Genomic DNA, 19,356 nt, shown 5'->3' on the forward strand with positions numbered 1-19,356 from the left:
TTCAACCTCCACCTTTTTTTATAGCTGTGCCTTTTATTATGGTCCCAGGTGATGGTAACAAGTCAGATCCCAGAATGAAACCTGGCTTCTTAGATGTTGTTTGTAATTGGTTAACATGGTGATTCATCACTGAAACATTTTCACATGAGGCTGCATAATGTTCTTTGCCAAAAGTTAGAAAGATCTTAACACCAACATCAAAACAAAGTTTCAGTCTACTTCCCAGCATTATCTATTATGGAAACTTAATCTAAGAGAAATATCATTCCTATCTCAGTTTTATAAATCTTTATAGGGAGTTTCAGGTTTACAAACAACCAATTTACAAGTACAACCCCATACAGGGATATAATTTTAAAGACCCAACATATATACTTTTCTTGTACTTAGAAATAGCATGGCTACAAATGACAATATAAATATATTGTCCTGCATTGTTTAGATTAGATTAGATTACTTACAGTGTGGAAACAGGCCCTTCGGCCCAACAAGTCCACACCGCCCCGCCGAAGCGTAACCCACCCATACCCCTACATCTACATCTACATCTACCCCTTACCTAACACTACGGGCAATTTCGCATGGCCAATTCACCTGACCTGCACATCTTTGGACTGTGGGAGGAAACCGGAGCACCCGGAGGAAACCCACGCAGACACGGGGAGAACGTGCAAACTCCACACAGTCAGTCGCCTGAGGCGGGAATTGAACCCAGGTCTCTGGCACTGTGAGGCAGCAGTGCTAACCACTGTGGCGCCGTGCCGCCCACGTGTTCAGAGTGGCACGTTGGCTTAGTGGTTAGCACTGCTGCCTCACAGCGCCAGGGACCCAGGTTCGATTCAAGCTTCGGCTGACTGACTGTGTGGAGTTTGCACATTCTCCCCGTGTCTGCGCGGGTTTCCTCCGGTGCTCAGGTTTCCTCCCACAGTCCAAAGATGTGCTAAATTGCCCATAATATTCAGGGGTATGAAGGTTAGGTGCATTAGTGAGGGGTAAGTATAGGATAATAGGGTAGAAGAATGCATCTTCAGAGAGTCAGTGTTGCCTTGTAGGGCCAGTGCTTCCACACTGTAGGGATTCTATGACTTGTGTAGGGATTCTGTGACTTTTGAACAGTCTCTAGAACAGAACCCGTTTGCAATTTGGGAACTGTGCGTACTTGATGCTTTCATTGGACTGTTGAGACTGCCTTTTTTTTTTAAATTTCTTTGAGTGAAACTCTAACACTGATGGCCTAAACTTTATCAGTTCTGACTTGAAGTCTTCTATCCAAATACTGCTAGCTTGGAAGCTTCACATTCTAGAAAGTATTTCTGCAGAGGTGACTGGTTCTTCTGAACTGAACTGTAAAAACATCTCTCCTACTTGATAAAAAGATAACTGTTCTCTCCTGAACTGAATTCTGAATTCTTCTGAGCCCTCGGTTCTTAAGTTGCAAGTAATGATTTTGTTCTATTTACTCTGCCTGTTGTAAATCCATCAGCATAAATGTCCTATGCAATAACACCAGAGGGATCTGCAAGGCAGTTGTCTGAAGTTATGTCTCTTTAGCGATGATATATTTGGATCACTGGGTGACCAGAATAACCTTCTAAAAATTACTTCTCAGAACTGACCAAAATCCCTCTGCATCTACCTCAAAATCCATTTTCCACAACCAGTGCACCAGTGTGCATAATATGCATATATTATGCACCTTTCATCACAGTTTGCCATCTGTCAGCCTCCAGCAAATGCCCAATCAGTGCCACCTTTCTCATCACTTGATAGAAATGTAGATAAAGCAGAGCTTTTTGATGCACAAGTGAATTAGTAAAATTTATAATTCCATGTTCTTGAAGTCCCCAGCAGTGAGTCGCTCTCAAGGATCTCAACAAGAGAAGAAAGTGGCTTCATTTGATCTTCTTACTGATCTGGGAGGGGATATTTTTGCAACTCCTCAGTCTGCACCCCCTTACTTTACAAATTTCACACATTTTAACAGTCACACAGGTAAGGTGGTATTCGCTGTATTTCTTTGTTCTGTTGCATGTTTATACATACTGATTGAAAGTTTTTTATACACTATTATTTGGACTGAAGATTGCAAAATGTTGGAAGATCAATTTTTTTCATCACTTGATATAATTAATGTTAATGCTTAATTGTGTATCATGATTATTCAAAAAGTTGAAATAATATATGCAGTTTTGTGAATGATATCTGAAGATAATTTGTGCTAGCACAGTATGAGAGTTGGATCATTTAATTTGAATCTGTTCTTAGAGGCGATACTTGTGAGATCCCAGGTACGTACTTGGAAAGTAAAATCAGAAGTTTCAATAACAATAAACTTTCGTTTATAAAATCAGAATAGTAATAAAATCTGCTATGTGTACAACTTTGGGGGTCAGTTAGCTCAGTTGGCTGGATGGCTGGTTAGTGATGTAAAAAGCATGGATTCAATTCCTGTACTAGTTGAGGTTATCACGAAGTTCCCCAATCTTCAACTTCTCTTTTCATCTGAGATGTGCCCTTTGATCCTCGAGGATTCTGGCAACTTTACTTAACATTTTGTTTTATTTGTTGCTTTGTTTTGCTACATTTTAGTAAGAAGAACTATAATGTTTAACTTCTCAACTTTGTTGTCTTTATTTTTCTGCTTTGTGCCAAGATTCTGTATCTAGGTATCTTTATGCCTAAGATGGCGCCATAAGTGACGATTTGTAAACTTTTCACTGTACTCATATGAGTACGTGTGACAATAAACTTAATTTGATTCAGTTATTTACAACTTAATGTTTTAACATCTGTGTGCATGTCTCTCACATGTTCCATCAGTCTGTGTCTGTCTCTCACTCTCACTCTCCAGTTTTTAAAAATCCTAAAAAGCCTCCATCGAGTAACCCCTCAGCCTTTTATTGTTGAGGAAAATAAAGTCACGATCTGTTCACACTTTGCTGATTGTTATAATCCATGCCTGTCCAATGGGTGGCCCGTGCTGTGGAGGGGTCCTAATGACTTGTTTAATCCACAGCTAAGTGCTTTGAAAGGTGCTGTTCCTCCAATCAGAGTTTGTGCCTCTTGTGCTCATTGCTGGTGTGTAGGTTGAGTGCTGGGAAGATGTAGAAGAGTAGTCGGGAGAGACTAGGAAGTTGTGTGGAGCAGTAACACTGAGCTGTGTGTGTCAAACTGAGTGAAGGAAAACTTCACAGCCACCCATTCTGTTACTCTAATAATCACCATACCTCCTGGTCCTGTGTAGGTGGCTAGGATGCTGGGGATGAGGGTGCGTGGATAGCTGGATGGATGGACTCATACAGAGTGTGACCCACTAGAGGTAAACCAAGGTCAAGCCCCTTAGCTCCGACTTGGCCCATCACTCTCCATGTACCCCTTGATGTGAAAAGGTTAGATAAGCCAGTAAAAACTCTTCAATCCTGGTATCATCCTTGGGAATATTTTGAATCTTCACCATATCTGTTTTTTAGAATACTGTGTACAGTATTTTAAAAGTGATCTAACCTTAAATCTATAAAAGTATTGAACAAAACATCCCTCCTTTCAATTTTGTTCCTTTAAAAATAAATCTTAAGGCTAGGTTTGCTTTTGTATGGCAATTAACTTCTAGTGTTTTCTATAACTGTCCTGACATCACTTTGCTCCTTTATAAGTCTGTTAGTATCTAAGCGCAATGTCACCACCTTATTTTTTGGATCAACTGTGCCATTTTCCCACAAAGTAAATTGAAGTTCATTTAAATACTCATGCTGATAGTTTGTTAATGTCATCTTGTATTCTACATTCTTCCTACACATTGTCCATAAATTTATAAATTATACTTCCCTGAGCTTCACTATCACTCTACCTGCTCTGCATCTCTATGCAAAATTAGTGACTAAATTCCTTATTCGTTGTATGAAGAAACGTAGTTGCAATTCATTCTAGAACTCAGTACTTGATTGTACGATGATAATACAATGTCTCATTTCTGATGCAAAGTGGCTTCATCGATCCTCAGTTTCTCATCACAAGCCACCCGACTTTCAGGCTGTCATTAGTTTGTGATTAGAGAAGTAGTAAAGCAATTATTTAGTCATGGCTTTGAATAAACTCATTTCAAAGAAACATCTGGCTTTTGGAAACGATTATAGTATGCAGGGAAGTGGGCTTATTACACATCAGTTTTTAAATAGCTGGCTCTACCAGAATCCTCATTTAATTAGAAGATTGGCTTTTAGGTAATTTTGATGTGGTTATGGAGCACTCAGTCTAAAGTTCAGGAGGCATTCAGTCTGTTCTCCATTTCAAAGCTCTTTTAAAAACTATATTTAGAGGGTTGATGGAATTTTTAATACTGAATGAATTCACTATTAAAAATGCAATCTCCAACTGAGATCTCACTGGTATGGTGGTGAGAGTGTGAGGGTAATTTTAACAACTTTCCCAACTGGGAATGCAGCAGATCAAGGGAAGCAATGGTTTAATGCTTTCCGTCTCCAACGTTACTGTGAGTTGAAGTCAGTGAAGCCTAACATCAGCTGGAGTGTAAAATTAGTATTGCACCCAATCCAGTCAGTTTTCCAACAAACATATTCAGTTAAAATTGGATGTGGAGTATGCCTGTCTTCATTTTCTTGCAGTCGGATCTTCAGAACTGAAATTTGAAGCCAGTTAGGATACTAATACACAACAGGGCTATTAAATTTGCTTACAGTTGCATTAGTAGTCCAGTCAAAAGTGAACTCAGAAAATAATTTGGCAATGATTATGATTGATGCTGCAATCAATGCTTAATTTGCCAGCCATTGAATGCATTACATCAGTGCTGACTGAGTTAGGTCAAGGGTCAGTGAAATATACTGTTGGGTGTAAGCTTGGTCCTGGATCCAGAGTACAGTAAAAGAAAAAGGTCTGTGGCTAGTATGGATGACACAATGTTGATATTGTGTTGTAGACTATCTTATTTCCTGTGCTTGAATTAGCCAGGACTCTTGTGAATTTTTTGGAGTAGTTATGTTGCGTTATTATATATGCCAACAGGAGTTCAAGGAAAATATGGCACAAAGGAAGAGGAAAGCAATTTGCTATCCACTATTAGTGCATCATTAATGGAGAAAGGAATTGTGCCAGCAATCGCATTGTGTCTGCAATTCCAAAATTGGTTTATAGTGCTGCTGGTAATACATTTTAGAACTGTGAAGTCTCGGTGCTGAGCATTGAATAAATATGCAATTGTTAAAATGGAAACCTGAATGTAACTCCTTTATTCCAAAGGAGAAGGAAACAGAAAGCAGGAAACTGCAGGCAGTCAGCTTAACATCTGTCATGAGGGAGGATAGAATCATAGAATGTGCAGAACAAAAGGAGGCTATTCAATCCATCATGTCTGTACTGGCTCCCGAGAGAGCTATCCAACTAGTCTCGATCTCTAGCCTTATCTCTGTATTCGTCTAAGTTAATCATTTTTAAATATATACCCAGCTCTCTTTTGAAACCTCCTATAGAATCAACATCCACCACTCCCATGAAGCACATTCCAAATCCTAATCTCTGAGTAAAGATGTTTCTCCTCATCTCGTTCCTAGCTCTCATGCTGATGGTCTTGAAATAATGACCCTGAGGTGCTGACACGCCAACTAATGGAAATAGAATATCCTTCTGTATTCTGTCAAAATTGTTCATGATTTTGAACACCTCGGTAAGGTCAGCTCTTATTCTCATTGGAGCAGAGAAGATTAAGCCCAATTTCATTAATCTTTTTGTGTATCCAAAATCCCTTGTTTCTGATATCATTCTCGCAAATATTCTTTGAACTCTCTCTGGGACATTAACATCCTTCCTTAATTAAGGTGGCTAGAGCTGAACACAGTACTTCATACTTATCTACTGTCTGTTTCCTATCTTTTAGCCAACTTCTAATCCATGCTGCCAAGGACCCATGAATCTGCCACATGGCACTGTATCAAATGCTTTCTGGAAGTCCAAATATACAGCATCCACTGCACTATCTTCATCACTGCCTGTGTCACCTCATCAAAGAACTCAGCTGCAGTCCTCACTTTCTCTATGGCTAGACGTTTGGCAAGTTGACCCAGAAACAATGTAGAAACGATACATTAATGATCTGGTGGAGGGCATTGGTGGTCTGATCAGTAAGTTTGCAGATGACACAAAGATTGGTGGAGTAGCAGAAAGCATAGGGGACTGTTAAAGGATACAGGAGAATATAGATAGACTGGAGAGTTGAGCAGAGAAGTGCGAGATGGAGATCAATCCAGGCAAATGTGAGGTGATGCATTTTGGAAGGTCTAATTCTAGAGCGAATGATACTGTAAACGGAAAAGCCTTGGGAAAAGTTCATGAGCAGAGAGATTTGGGAGTTCAGGTCCATTGTACCCTGAAGGTGGCTGCACAGGTGGATAGAGTGATCAAGAAGGCATATAGTATGCTTGCCTTCATCGGACGGGGTATTGAGTATAAGAGCTGGCAGGTCATGTTAACATTGTACAAGACATTGGTTCAGTTGTATTTAGAATACTGTGTACAGTTCTGGTTGCCACATTACCAAAAGGATATGGGCACTTTGGAGAGGGTGCAGGGAAGGCTTACAAGGATGTTGCCTGATATGGAAGGTGTTAGCTATGAAGAGAGGTTGAGTAGGTTAGGATTGTTTTCATTAGAAAAAGGAGATTGAGGGGGGACCTGATTGAGGTTTACAAAATCATGGAGGGTATAGACAGGGTAGATAGAGGCAAGTTTTTTCCCAGGGTGAGGGATTCAATAACAAGAGGCCAAAGTAAGAGGAGAAAAGTTTAAGGGGGATACACGTGGAAAGTACTTTACACAGAGGGTGGTAGGTGCCTGGAACATGTTGCCAGCAGAGGTGGTAGAGGCAGGCACGGTAGATTCATTTAAGGTGTGTCTGAACAGATGCATGAGTAGGTGGGGAGCAGAGGGATAAAGATGCTTAGGAATTGGGTGATAGGTTTAGACAGTGGATTTGGAGCAGCACAGGCTTGGAGGGCCGAAGTGTCTGTTCCTGGGCTGTGAATGTTCTTTGTTCATTGTTCTTTAATAGATTATTTCCTCTGGTGTGCCACAAGGGTTAGTGCTGGGGTCTCTGTTTATCGTTTATTTAAATGACTAGGATGAACGGACCGAAGATATGATTGTTGAATTTGCTGATGATACAAAAATAATTTGGAAAGTATATTGTGAGGTGATGGAATGTGTCAACAGTGCTATCGAGCAGCACCTGCCCAGCAATAACCTGCTTGGTGATGCCCTGTCTGGGTTCCACTACGACCGTTCCATCTTCTGACCTCATTAAAGCCTTGGTTCAAATATGGACAAAAGAGCTGAATTGTGGAGATGAAGTAGGATTGGGTATCAAGATTGCAGTTGACAGACTGTGGCATCAAGGACCCCTGACAAAACTGGAGTCAGGAGAATTCTCCACTTGTTGGAGTCAAAATTGGCATATAAGATGGTTGCACCTGTCCGATTTCAGTCATCTCAGCTCCAGGACATCTCTGCAGGAGTTCCTCAGGTTAGTGTCCTTGGCCCAACCATCTTCAGCTGCAACATCAATGGCCTTTCCTCCATCAGTGAATCCTTTATTATCAACACTGGGCGTCACCATTGACTAGAAATAGCTGGACAACCCATATGAATATTGAAACCATAAGAGCAAGTTGGAATTTACGATTCCCATTTTCTGATTCTCCAAAGCCTATCCACCATCTACAAGGCAGATGTAAGAGATGTGATGGAGTACTCCCCACTTAGCAGTATGCATGCAGCTTCAACAACATTTGAGAAGCTGAACACTATACAAGACATAGCTAAAAGGAGAAAGTGAAGACTGCAGATGCTGGAGATCAGAGCTGAAAATGTGTTGCTGGAAAAGCGCAGCAGGTCAGGCAGCATCCAAGGAGCAGGAGAATCGATGTTTCGGGCATGAGCCCTTCTCCAGGAATCATAGCTAAAAGGAACCTTGTTCACACCCTCCACTTCTAGCACACTGTAGAGCACAGCAAACCAGACACATCAGGAGGTGGAGAAGTCCACGTTTCAGGTGTAATCTTTTTTCAGGATGGGGGGTGGGTGTAGGGGAAGCTGCAGATAAGGGGCGGCGGTGGGGGGTGATTTTGGGTGGGAATGGGGCAGGTTGGTGTGATAGAAATAGGTGAACACAGGTAGGGTGTAGAACCTGGTTGGTTGATGGGATGAATGTATCTGGTTGGTAGCTGGAAGGAAGGATCAGTCAGAGGAATGGAAGGGAGGGGGAGGGGTTGGAAATGGAGTCGAGGGATGGAAGAGAGGTTATTTAAAATTGGAGAACTCAATGTAAAGTCCTCTGGGCTTTTGGCTGCCCAGGCAGAAGATGAGGTGTAGTTCCTCTCAATTTGCAGTCTGATTTGCTATAGCAATAGAGACGGCCAAGGATGGTCATTTTGGAGAGGGAGTGGGAAGGGGAATTAAAGTGACTGGGAGGTCAGGTCAGCCCCTGTGAACCCAGCTGAGATGCTCGGCAAAATGTTTCCTTAGTTTATGTTTAGTCTCCCCGATGTAGAGAAGACCACATTGGGAGCACCAGATGCAGTAAAAGAGGTTGGCGGAGAGGTAGGTGTGCCTCTCTTTCATCTGGAAGAACTGTTTGGGACCCTGGATGGAGGTCAGGAAGGTGGTGTACCAGCGGGTTTTGCATCTTTTACGGTTGCAGGCGAAGGTACCTGGGGGTTAGTGGGTGTTGGTGGGGAGAGTGACGTGAACCAAGGATTAACAAAGGGGACAGTCCTTGCGGAAGTCAGAGTAGAGTGGGAGGGGATTAATTTTTAGTGGTGGGGTCTAATTGGATTTGGTGGAAGTGTTTAAGGATGACATGTTGGACGTGAAGACTGTTGGGGTGGTAGGTGAGGACCAGAGGCACCCTGTTTTTATTGTGTTTGTGGGGGGGCAGTGGAGTGAGGGATGGAGGCGGTGTGATGGAGGGCTCTCTGGATGACAGACGACGGAATTGCACTTTATTTAAAATAGATGGACACCTCGGATGCTTAGGGGTGGAATATCTCCTTGTCTGAGCAGATGCGGCAGAGGCAGAGAATTGGGACCATTTTTCAATTAATACATATCATGGGCGGTCATATTTAACTGTATGCATATTGATTGATTTTCATTGGAAAGTTCAGATGAGACTCTTAAACTGTTTACTTCACTCATGGTATTCTGTTTATTGTACATGGCTTTCATGATCATTAACATGTCTGTTTTGGTTTTCTTCCTCCATCCCTTTCCTCCATGTTACTGTTTCAGCACCAACTCCTATGAATGTAGATTTTGCAAACTTTGCGTTTGGAAGTTGTAATACTTCTGATAATTTTGGAGGTTTCTCCTCAGCAAGTCTGTCACCTTTCCAGCCCAACAGTACAGGTAGTGGTGGATTTAACTGCCCATTTGTTTTCAGAAACAGTGAGATGTCTTGTTTTTAACTTTGTGTGTATCGGAACAAGGTAGCTCATAAGGGTTCAATCAGTCCAAACATAATCAGTTCTCATTTTCAATCCATTCTATATTTGTAAAAATGAAAAATATACCATATACTATTTTCAATAGTACCATATGTCAATACCCTAAAGGCCTATCAGTACAAAAGGGAAAATATCTTTTCCTATTTCAACTGTTGTAAATTATTTATATTTTTTGTTTTGTATTTCTGATTTCTAACATTTACAGATTTTTATTGCATTTTTATTTTCACAATTTGAATATGTTCTGTCACATTCAGAGGATTTGAACTCATGTATACCCTCTAAAATGAAGGCGTTAGGAAGAAAATAAGGATCTCGAAAGTGCAGCAACTTGCATTTATATAGTTGCCTTAATCTAATAAAATGCCCCTCAATGCTTCATAGGAGCTTTGTCAAACAGCATTTGAGATTGAGCTACATAGAGGTCAGATGACTAAAAATCAGAGGGATCTTCAGTTTGAGGCAATGTTGCAAAGCTTGAAATAGTTGCATTGCAGAAGTAAACTTTTCCAGTGACATTATTGAAGAATGCAAGGTTCTGAGATGTATTGAAAAGCTAAATATCAGCACATTTAATGGCATAAATGTTGTGGTCACTGTGTCCAATTAATGATTGCAAATTAAATAGTAATAAATGTGACTATCAGTCATTTATAAATTTCACAGTGAGCAATACATGCATTGGAATATTGAGCTAAGATGTCAAAAGCCAACTCTTTTCAGAAAGAAAAATTATAGTTTGCGATTTTTAAGATTTGTAGCTCAGGTTGAGATTCAGGTTTTAAGTTTGTTCACTGAGCTAGAGGGTTTGTTTTCAGATGTTTCATCACCATGCTAGGTAACATTATCAGTGAGCCTCCAGTGAAGCGCTGGTGTTCTCTCCCACTTTCTATTTGTGTGTCTTGGGCTGTTAAGGTGGTTGATATCATTTACAGTTCTTTTTCTCAGAGGTTGGCAAATGGGGCCCAAATCAATGAGTTTTCCGCCACTAGGATACAAGAACACCAACTAGCCACCAAAAAAAATGACCTATTATCACTAGTATCCTAACATTCAGACAAAGAAGGGCACCACTTTGACTAGGACAACACATCCATTCTAGGACCAGCTAAACCGAGATACACGCGGGAATTCCTCATTCCTGAAGAAGGCCTTATGTCCGAAACGTCGATTCTCCTGCCCCTTTGATGCTGCCTGACCTGCTGCGCTTTTCCAGCAACACATTTTTAAGTGGGAATTCCTAGAGGCCTGGCATTCAAACTGGAACTGCATCAATAAACACATCGATTTGGACTCCATTTACCAACTTCTGAGAAAAAGAACTGGAAATGATATCACCCACCTTAACAGACCATGACACACAAACAGAAAGTGGGAGAGAATACCAGAGCTTCACTGGAGCTCACTGATAACATACCTAGCATGGTGATGAAACATCTGAAAACAAACCTTCCAGCTCAGTCGCAAACTTAAAACCTAAACATTAGTGATTAAAATATTGGTGGTTTGACACGGAGATATTCAGTAATTTAAAATGGAAAGTTCTCATCAATTGATAATTTTTATATGATTCCCTATAGAAGAGCAGGGCTCTGAGCATTACGACCTCTGGATTTACACTTTTAACTGATCATATGTCTACACCACAAGTTCCATTCCATTCCATAGAATAACATAGCAAACAGTTTGACTGTCATTACAACCGCAGAGTCTGGGCCAAAACAATTACAGGCAAGATGGCATCGTTTCAAATTTAAGAAAGAGGGTTAAAAGGACCAGATTTAATTTAAATTTTCCAAAGGTGAAACAGACTGCCAAGGGAGTGGATCATATTTAGGACGTGTTAGATGAGGGTAACGCTGTTTTCTAATCATTTATGCTCTTTTTCTGTTTCACCCGCCAAGAGGTCATTTCCTACTTGTTATTTCATAATACAAATGGTGCAAATTTCTAAAATATGGAACTACCCCAAAGGAAAGAGAATTAAATAGGAAGAGTTAGTTTGAAAGCATCATTCAATGTTTTTAAGCTATTTATAAATAATATCACTATCTCCTCATTCTGAGAACGTGATTATTTGGATTGACTCAACCTGGAATGCAGTACTTGAAGCATGGCCTATGTTATTGCCATTCGTTTGGTCTTGTGTCTGTAATTCACTTCCATATTTCATTTCTCTTCTGTTTCTTTGTTGGTTTCACCTCCATATCTGCTGCTTTCCAGTCTTCAGAACTCTATCATCAGGCAGCAGTTTTGGTGACTTTGCCTCTGCTTTTCCTCTCCCAGCCAGCCACAGTAAGTGCTATAACAGTGTAGGAACCTTGGCTTCAATGTCTCTTTCTGTGCTCAGTTCAATTTTGATACCATTCTACCCTTCTTTTGTATTCTTATTTTATCCTTTATTACATATGATATTTGAAAGTTCTGAAACGGTCACTGAGAATTCTTGTCTGTTTTGGCCACCAGTGATTAGATATCCTACAGTTTAACAGTTCTTCAGTTTTTTTGTTAAAAATGTTTTTTACACAAGTGTACCAACATACCTTTTAAATATTCCTTTAGTGCATTTTTAAAGGAATAAACAACTGAAAGATATTTTCTCTCAACAAGACTGTTTAGGACAAAGCATTTTTCCCCTCTAGGCACTTACTGTCAACATCAAGTGCTCCCATGTCAGGTTAGAAAGGCACACACAAACTAGGAGCAGAAGCAGGTCACCGGGGCCCTTTGAGACTGTTCCATCATTCAGTAAGATCATGGCTGATCTGGCTGCTCCATGTTCCTCCTCCTCCTCCTGAATCCTTTTCATCCTCTCTCTTACCAAGAATCCATCTACCTCTGCCTTAAAGATATTCAAAGTCTCTGCTTCCATCATTTTTTGAGGAAGTGAATTCCAAAGATTCACAAAACTGATGAAACGTTTCTCTTTTGCAAGTGAAGATCTAAGTACAGCTTAAATGTTTCAGACAATGAGTTTAAGTCCAACTTTCTCTTCACTCTTCTCTTAGCTTTCTACCTCTTAACTTAAATCTGTGGCCCCTGGTTATTAATCCTTCTAATAATGGAAAAAGTGCCCCTCATAATCATACCTCTCTATCAGGACCCTCTCAGCCCTCACTGTTCTGAGGAAAATAACCCCACACTATCCAATTTTTCCTCCTCGCTCAGACCATCTAGCCAGGCAGCATTGTGGTAAATCTCCTCTGCACCCTCTTTAGAGCAATCCCATCCTTCCTGTGCCGTAGTAACCAGAACTGCACTCAGTGCTCCAATTGTGGTCTAACCAGCGATTCATACAGTTCTGGTATAACCTCCTTCCTCTTCTGTGCCTCAACTAATAAAGACGGGTGTCCCATATGTCTTGTTAACCATTGTATCTACTCATCCTGCTACCTTCAGGGATCTGTGGATGTGCACACCAAGGTCGCTCTGATCTTCAGTACTTTCAATGGTCCTGCCATTCATAGTGTAATCCCCTGTCGTGTTAGTCATTATCAAGTGCACATGTCCAGGTTTACTTCCTCAAGAAATCCAATACATTGATTAAATGTGATTTCCTTTTACAAAGCTGTTTTGACTTAGCCTGATTATCTTGAAATTTTCAGTGTCCTGCCAGTAATGTCTTTAATAAAAGCTTCTAAGCTATTTGGCCTGTAGTTTCCTGCTTTCTGATGTCTTGTCTTTTTGAATAAAGGAATTACATTTGTTAATTTCCAGTCTAATGGAACCTTCCCCGAATCTAGAGAATTTTGAGAAATTAAAAGCAATGCCAGTACTTTTAGGACCCTAGGATGAAATCCATCAGGACCCAGAGACTTGTCAGCCACAACTCCAACAATTAGCACAGTACCTCTCTGGTGATTGTAATTTTCTTGAATTCCTCCTTTCCTTCATTTTCCCAATTTATAGTGTTTCTGAAATGTAACTTTTACTTTTATTCTGTATGTGAAGACCAATACAAATTATCTGTTCAATTCATCTGCCATGTCCTCATTTTCCATTATTAATGCCCAGGCTCTAGCTGGTTTTCTCTCAAATTGCAATGGTCTTCGCTTATTAATCTTGTCTTACTTTGTTCTTTCTATTTTCTTCTGATCCATCTTTGTGCAATTTTGTTTTTTTTTCCTCTAAGCTTGATAGTATATTTAAGTTTATCAGTTAGCCACAGAGAGTGGGTCTCCCCGCTTTAGAATTTTTCTGTCTTGTTGGAATGTCCCATTAAACATATGCTGTAGCATCTATTAATCTATCCCTTAACCTGTTAGCCATAAGATTATAAGACATAGGAGCAATTTCATAACCCTGCAACAATTCATCAATGTTTTTTTTTGTGTGTTCTGAATCCCACACAGATATTGTTGCATGAAGTTGCTATTTTTAAAATTTAGTACATTGGGTAAAATTCATGCAGTCCAAGTTGACATTGTCCCAGTTAAAATTATATTGGACTTCCACAACCAACAGAATAAAGGCATTTTGAAAAAAAAACAGTATGGGCAGGTTTAAATATATGTGAAGGGTAGTGCTGTGTTATACTATCTAGTTTCCAATTGCTTGAGGGTTTATTTCACAGAAAAACTATGCTTAGTACGTGTCTATGCCACTGGAAGGAAGCAGCACTTCAAAGCAAGTCTAAGCTTTCACATTTCAAACTTGTGTATTTGTCACGTTCTGTTCATTAATCTTTTAGTCTTTATGTATCCCAAGTCATTCGTAGATGAGCAAAAGCAGTCTTGGTATGGACCTCCTTGCAGATTTATTAATTTACATTTTCCTTTCTTTTTAAGTGAACTATTTTCATTGACCGGTTAGGCCTGTCCCTTTGGTTTGAGCAGTATCAAGTGGCTAGACCTCTGCCATTGTGTTTTGAGCCATTGTTTTAACATCTTTTAAATACCTTAATATAAAGATATAAATAGAATCTGAGAAATTAAGAAATTTAATAGTGATATTGACTGCTTTATAATTGAACGCGGAAAATGATAAGGAGCTGTTTTTAAGCAATACCATTTTTTTGGGGGGGGGGGGGAGTTTGCTTGAAGCAAAACTGAACTGTTATTTCAAACAGACTCCCCCGCGCCTCTTCCCCACCCACCCCCTCCACCCCAACACCCCAACAAATGGAATTACTTAAAAACAGCTTCTTAACACTTTCATTGTACAATTAAACAAACGCGCAAGTGCTTCTTTATAAACTATAATTTCAAGATTGTGGAATGAAAAATAAAAATCCTTATCTTCCTTTCCCCAATTCCTCTCAGCATGTGCAAACCTGGATTTTTGCAGAATAATTAGAAATCTATTACTCTAATTTTGACCAGGAATGGATATCATATCACATATTTCTAAAAATGCTTTTTGTTTTAAATAAAATTAGGCTGGAGGAATTCAACACAAGTTATCATGATCCAGGCGCATACAAATGATAAGATCCTAAAGTGAAAAAGGCATGCTACCAGTCAGATGAGAGAATTAGCGCAGTGAGGCTTCTCTGTCCATTACCAGATCAACTGGTAGAATAGAAGCTTTCTCTTATGAGTTTTGAATCACTAGAGTTTTGATGCTTGTGTGTATGGAAGAGCTTTCCTCCTGAAGTAAATAATTGACACCATGTCAGTAATGCTAAGTTTTAAGTTAAGGCATTTATGCAGGATTTTAAACCATGTTTGTCATTTTAGACAGTTTAGTTACTCATTTATTTACCCTAATGCAGAGAATAATGAGGTTAATGTATCTTCTACTTAAATCTATGTTAGTGGTGCTGCAGCCCAAGTAAATAATGTTTAATTTTGAGTAAAATCTTTTTCAAAATTGAAATGCTAACACTTGAAAGGAACTTTCTATTAATTGTAGTGAAAATAGTAGAGGAATCCCAAGAAAAAAGGGTTTCGGTGCTCCAGCAAATATGCCAAGGAATCAAGTAAATCCTGAACTCCTGCACTCAATTTCACGAGAAAGAATTGTTTGGGTTTGACCATCAAAATAAGAGCTAAAAGAGATATTCCTGAGTTTGGGCTTTTGACTGGGAATGATAGCACAGAGGTCATGATACTGGTCGAGCTATCCAGGCACTCGTTACAATAATCCAGACTTATGTATTCAAAACGCACCATGCCTGCTAGGGAATATAAATCCAGTTAACTAAATAACTCAAAGTTCAAAAAAATTCATTATTTAAAAGTGACTGTGTTAACAACCAGATTGTTCGAGAAACCCATCTATTTTGTTAATGCTGTTTATGGAAGGAAATCTACTATCTTCACTTGGTCTGACCTATATGTGACTCCAGACCCTGTGTGGTTGACTCCTTGAAATAACCTAAGAAGACATTTATGTGAAAAATATAGAGCAATAAAAGCCATTGCAAGCAGGAGTAGGACAAATGGCTTCTTATACATTCTCTGCCATTCATGAAAGATCATGGCTGAAGCTCACATCAACTCCAATTTCCTTCCTGATCCTCATTTCCCACAAGAGTCCAAAAATCTCCAAATCTCAGTCAGAAATATGCTTCAACACCGAATGTCCAAGACCTCGGGTAGAGAATTCCAATCAGTAAACTGAGTGAAGAAATGTTTCCTTATTTTTGGACTAAATGGGTGACCTCTTTTTCCTGAAACCTCTAGTTCTAGACTCTTAACTCAAGTAGGTATCTTCCCTAACAGACCTCATAATGTTTTTGTTTCAGTGAAATTTGTCATCTAACATTCAATTCAATACTGATTCTATTTTAAGTGGCATTTTTAAATTGAAAGTCCAGTTTGAGAATTGAGGATGCAATTTAAAGAGAATTATCAGCAGATATTTGCTTTTCAGGTGCATGTTAGATATATTTTTAGATTATAAGTGTATCATGTTGCAAATTGTCAAGTTTTGGTTGTCTGCATTTGCTGCTTATTACTGCAAGGTTTTCTTTAATACTGAAGGCCAATGTTTCTCCGAAACCTTTTTTTTTTCTCACAACAGGTGGATCCTCTGCGTCAACAAATGCTAATTTTGCAAATTTTGATAACTTCCCAAAATCTTCTAGTGCTGACTTTGGAGCTTTCTGTTCCTCTGGGAATGACACAGCTATAAACAAAGCACATGCTGTCACTCAGGATAAATATGCAGCTCTTGCTGATCTGGATAATGTTTTCAGCAATAGTACCTCAACACAAGGTAATGCCAACTACTACATTACTCAACCACAGTAAGACAATAAATTATTTTGCATTATCAGTGAGTAATGAAGACCTGTTGTCACTCAACTAATGATAATATTTTTTTGAGCATTGTCAGGCCTTTATTATTTACATCAAGAGACTTTCTGACGTGTGTGAGCATGAGTGATGAGCATTTTTGTAACACTGAACTGTTTTGTGAAGATGGGGAGACATTATTGGTTAGTCTTTAATCTCTGTAATATTTACACACATTTCCTTTCTAGCAACAGAGAGAATCTCTGATTCTTGTCAATAGAAATCAGTAAAAGTACTTTAAACTTTTCCCAAGTCCTATAACTCAGTAATACACCACCGATGCATATGCTCAGGGGCTTTTTTTCTTCTAAGCCCATCACAAATTGGTTTGTGTTTCAGTTTTGATGAGATTTAGCAACAACTGTTAGTGAGTCGCTCACATCTTACAATTACAGCGTAGAACAGTACATGAAAAGACCCTTCGGCCCACCATGTCTGTGCCAATTATGATGCTATTCTGAACTAATACCATCTCCTGCACATGGTCCATATCCCTTTATTCCCTGCCTGTTCATGTGTCTGTCTAAATACCTATTAAATTTTGCTATCATATTTGCTTTTACCACCTCCCCAGGCAGCACATTTGAGATATCTAATACTCTCTAAACAAAAGCTTGCTTGCACATTGCCTTTAAACTTTCCCCCTTCACCTTAAATCTGTACCTCCCAAAATATTTGACATTTCCACCTTGGGAAAGAGGCTCCAACTTTCCGCCTCTCATAATTTTATATACTGCTACCAGGCCACCCCTCAGCCTCTGATGCTCAAGCAAAAACTATTCAAATTTGTCCAACCCCATCTGTAGCTAATACTCTGCAATCCAGGCAACATCCTGGTATTCGTCTTCTGCACTCTCTTCCCAGCCTCCACATTATTTCTATAATGTGGCAGCCAGAGGTTCACAAAGTACTCCAAATGTGGCCTGACTAAAGTCTTATACAGTTGCAACATGACTTGCCAATTTTTAAATATAGTGTCCTGATCAATGAAGGCAATTATGCTGTATGCAGTCTTTACCACCTTATCTACTCGTGTTGCCACTTTCACGAAGCTATGGACTTGGACCCCAAGATCCCTCTGTATCTCAATGTTTCTAAAGTTCCGGCCATTAAGAGGATACTTTCTTCTTGCATTTGGCTTCCCAAAATGCATCACCTCACACTCATCTGGATTAAACTCCAGCCATTTCTCAGTCTAACTTTGCAGCTGACCTTTAGCCTGTTGCATTCTTAGATATCATTCCTCACTATCCACAGCTCCACCAATTTTTGTCATCTGCAAACTTACCAATCAGACCACCTACATTTTCATCTAAATCACTTATGTATATTACAAACAATGGGGGTCCCAGCATTGATCCTTGTGGAACACCACTGGTCACAGACCTCCAGTCAGGAAAACACCCCTCCATAACTACCCTCTGTCATCTGTGACCACACCCATTTTGGATCTGGCTGGCTAACTCACCATGGATTCCATATGATTTGATCTTCTGGACCAGCCTACCTTGTCAAATGCTTTAGTAAAGTCCATGCGGATAAGATTCACTTATCCTTATCAAACATCTTCGTTTCTTCAAAAACCTCAATTGAGTTTGTGAGACAAATCCCCCCTGCACCAAGCCATACTGACTATCCCTAATAAGTTCATTCTTCTCCAAATGAAAGTAAATCCTATCCCTAAGAATTTTGTCCAATAATTTCCCTACCATTGATGTACGCTTGACTGCCTTTCATTTCCTTGATCATCCCTGTTGCCCTTGAATTGCTATTCTCCAGTCGTCTTGGACCTCACCTGTGGCTAAAGAGGACACAAAGATCTCTGTCAAGATCTCAACACTCTCCTCCCTTGTCTCCCTCAATATCCTGGGATAGATTCCATCGGGCCTTAGGGACTTACCTACCATAATGCTTTTCAAGACACCCAGTACCATCATCTTAATATTGACATGCCTTAGAATATCAACGTGCCCCTCCTCTAAACTTACCATTATCTATATCTTTCTCCTTGATAGGTGCTAATGCTAAGTACTCATTAAGACGTCACCCATTTCCTCTTGCTCCATTCGTATATTCTCTCCTTTGTCCTCGAGTGGACCTACCTTTTTTCCTAGATACCTTCTTGCTCCTAATACACATATAAAACACCTTGGGATTCTCCTTAATCCTACTTGCCAAAAGAATTTCATGGGCCCCTCTAGCCCCTCCTAATGTCTTGTTTAAGTTCTTTTCTGCTTCCTTTATATTCCTCAAGGGCCTTGTTGCTTCCTTTTGCTTCCTTTTTCTTTATAACTAAGCTTACATCTCTTGTCATCCAAGATTCCCAAATCTTGCCATCCTCATCTTCCTTCCAAATCTTATCATCCTTCCTCACAGGAACATGCTGGTCTTGAACACTGGTCAACTGGCATTTAAAAACTTCCTATGGGCCCCTCCCTTTGTCAGCTACCTACATATTGTTTTCAGAATCCCCTTTTACACCCCTGTCTTTCATGCCTGAAACATCTTAACCCTGGAATGTTGAGCTGCCAGTCCTGCCTTTCTCTCAACCGAGTTTCTGTAATGGCTACAACATCATAGCACCTGGAATAGTAGATGTGACT

The 19,356-nt window shown here is 39.8% G+C and overlaps 1 protein-coding gene across 9 annotated transcripts in view; it reads left to right on the plus strand.

The window, feature by feature from the left end:
• Nucleotides 1-19,356, plus strand: part of agfg1a (ArfGAP with FG repeats 1a) — a 93,155-nt gene that overhangs the window by 39,048 nt on the left and 34,751 nt on the right. For 6 of the 9 annotated variants that reach the window (XM_072571901.1, XM_072571902.1, XM_072571905.1 and 3 more), the window contains 4 exons: nucleotides 1,842-1,992; nucleotides 9,298-9,414; nucleotides 11,736-11,807; nucleotides 16,479-16,673. In XM_072571901.1, the coding sequence (XP_072428002.1) occupies nucleotides 1,842-1,992; nucleotides 9,298-9,414; nucleotides 11,736-11,807; nucleotides 16,479-16,673 (535 nt within the window). Of the gene's footprint in view, nucleotides 1-1,841; nucleotides 1,993-9,297; nucleotides 9,418-11,735; nucleotides 11,808-16,478; nucleotides 16,674-19,356 lie in introns of all 9 variants that reach the window. The other 3 variants (XM_072571903.1, XM_072571904.1, XM_072571907.1) reach the window with 3 other exon arrangements.

Source organism: Chiloscyllium punctatum, chromosome 6 (assembly GCF_047496795.1).
Source record: "Chiloscyllium punctatum isolate Juve2018m chromosome 6, sChiPun1.3, whole genome shotgun sequence".
NCBI classification, from domain to species: Eukaryota; Metazoa; Chordata; class Chondrichthyes; order Orectolobiformes; family Hemiscylliidae; genus Chiloscyllium; species Chiloscyllium punctatum.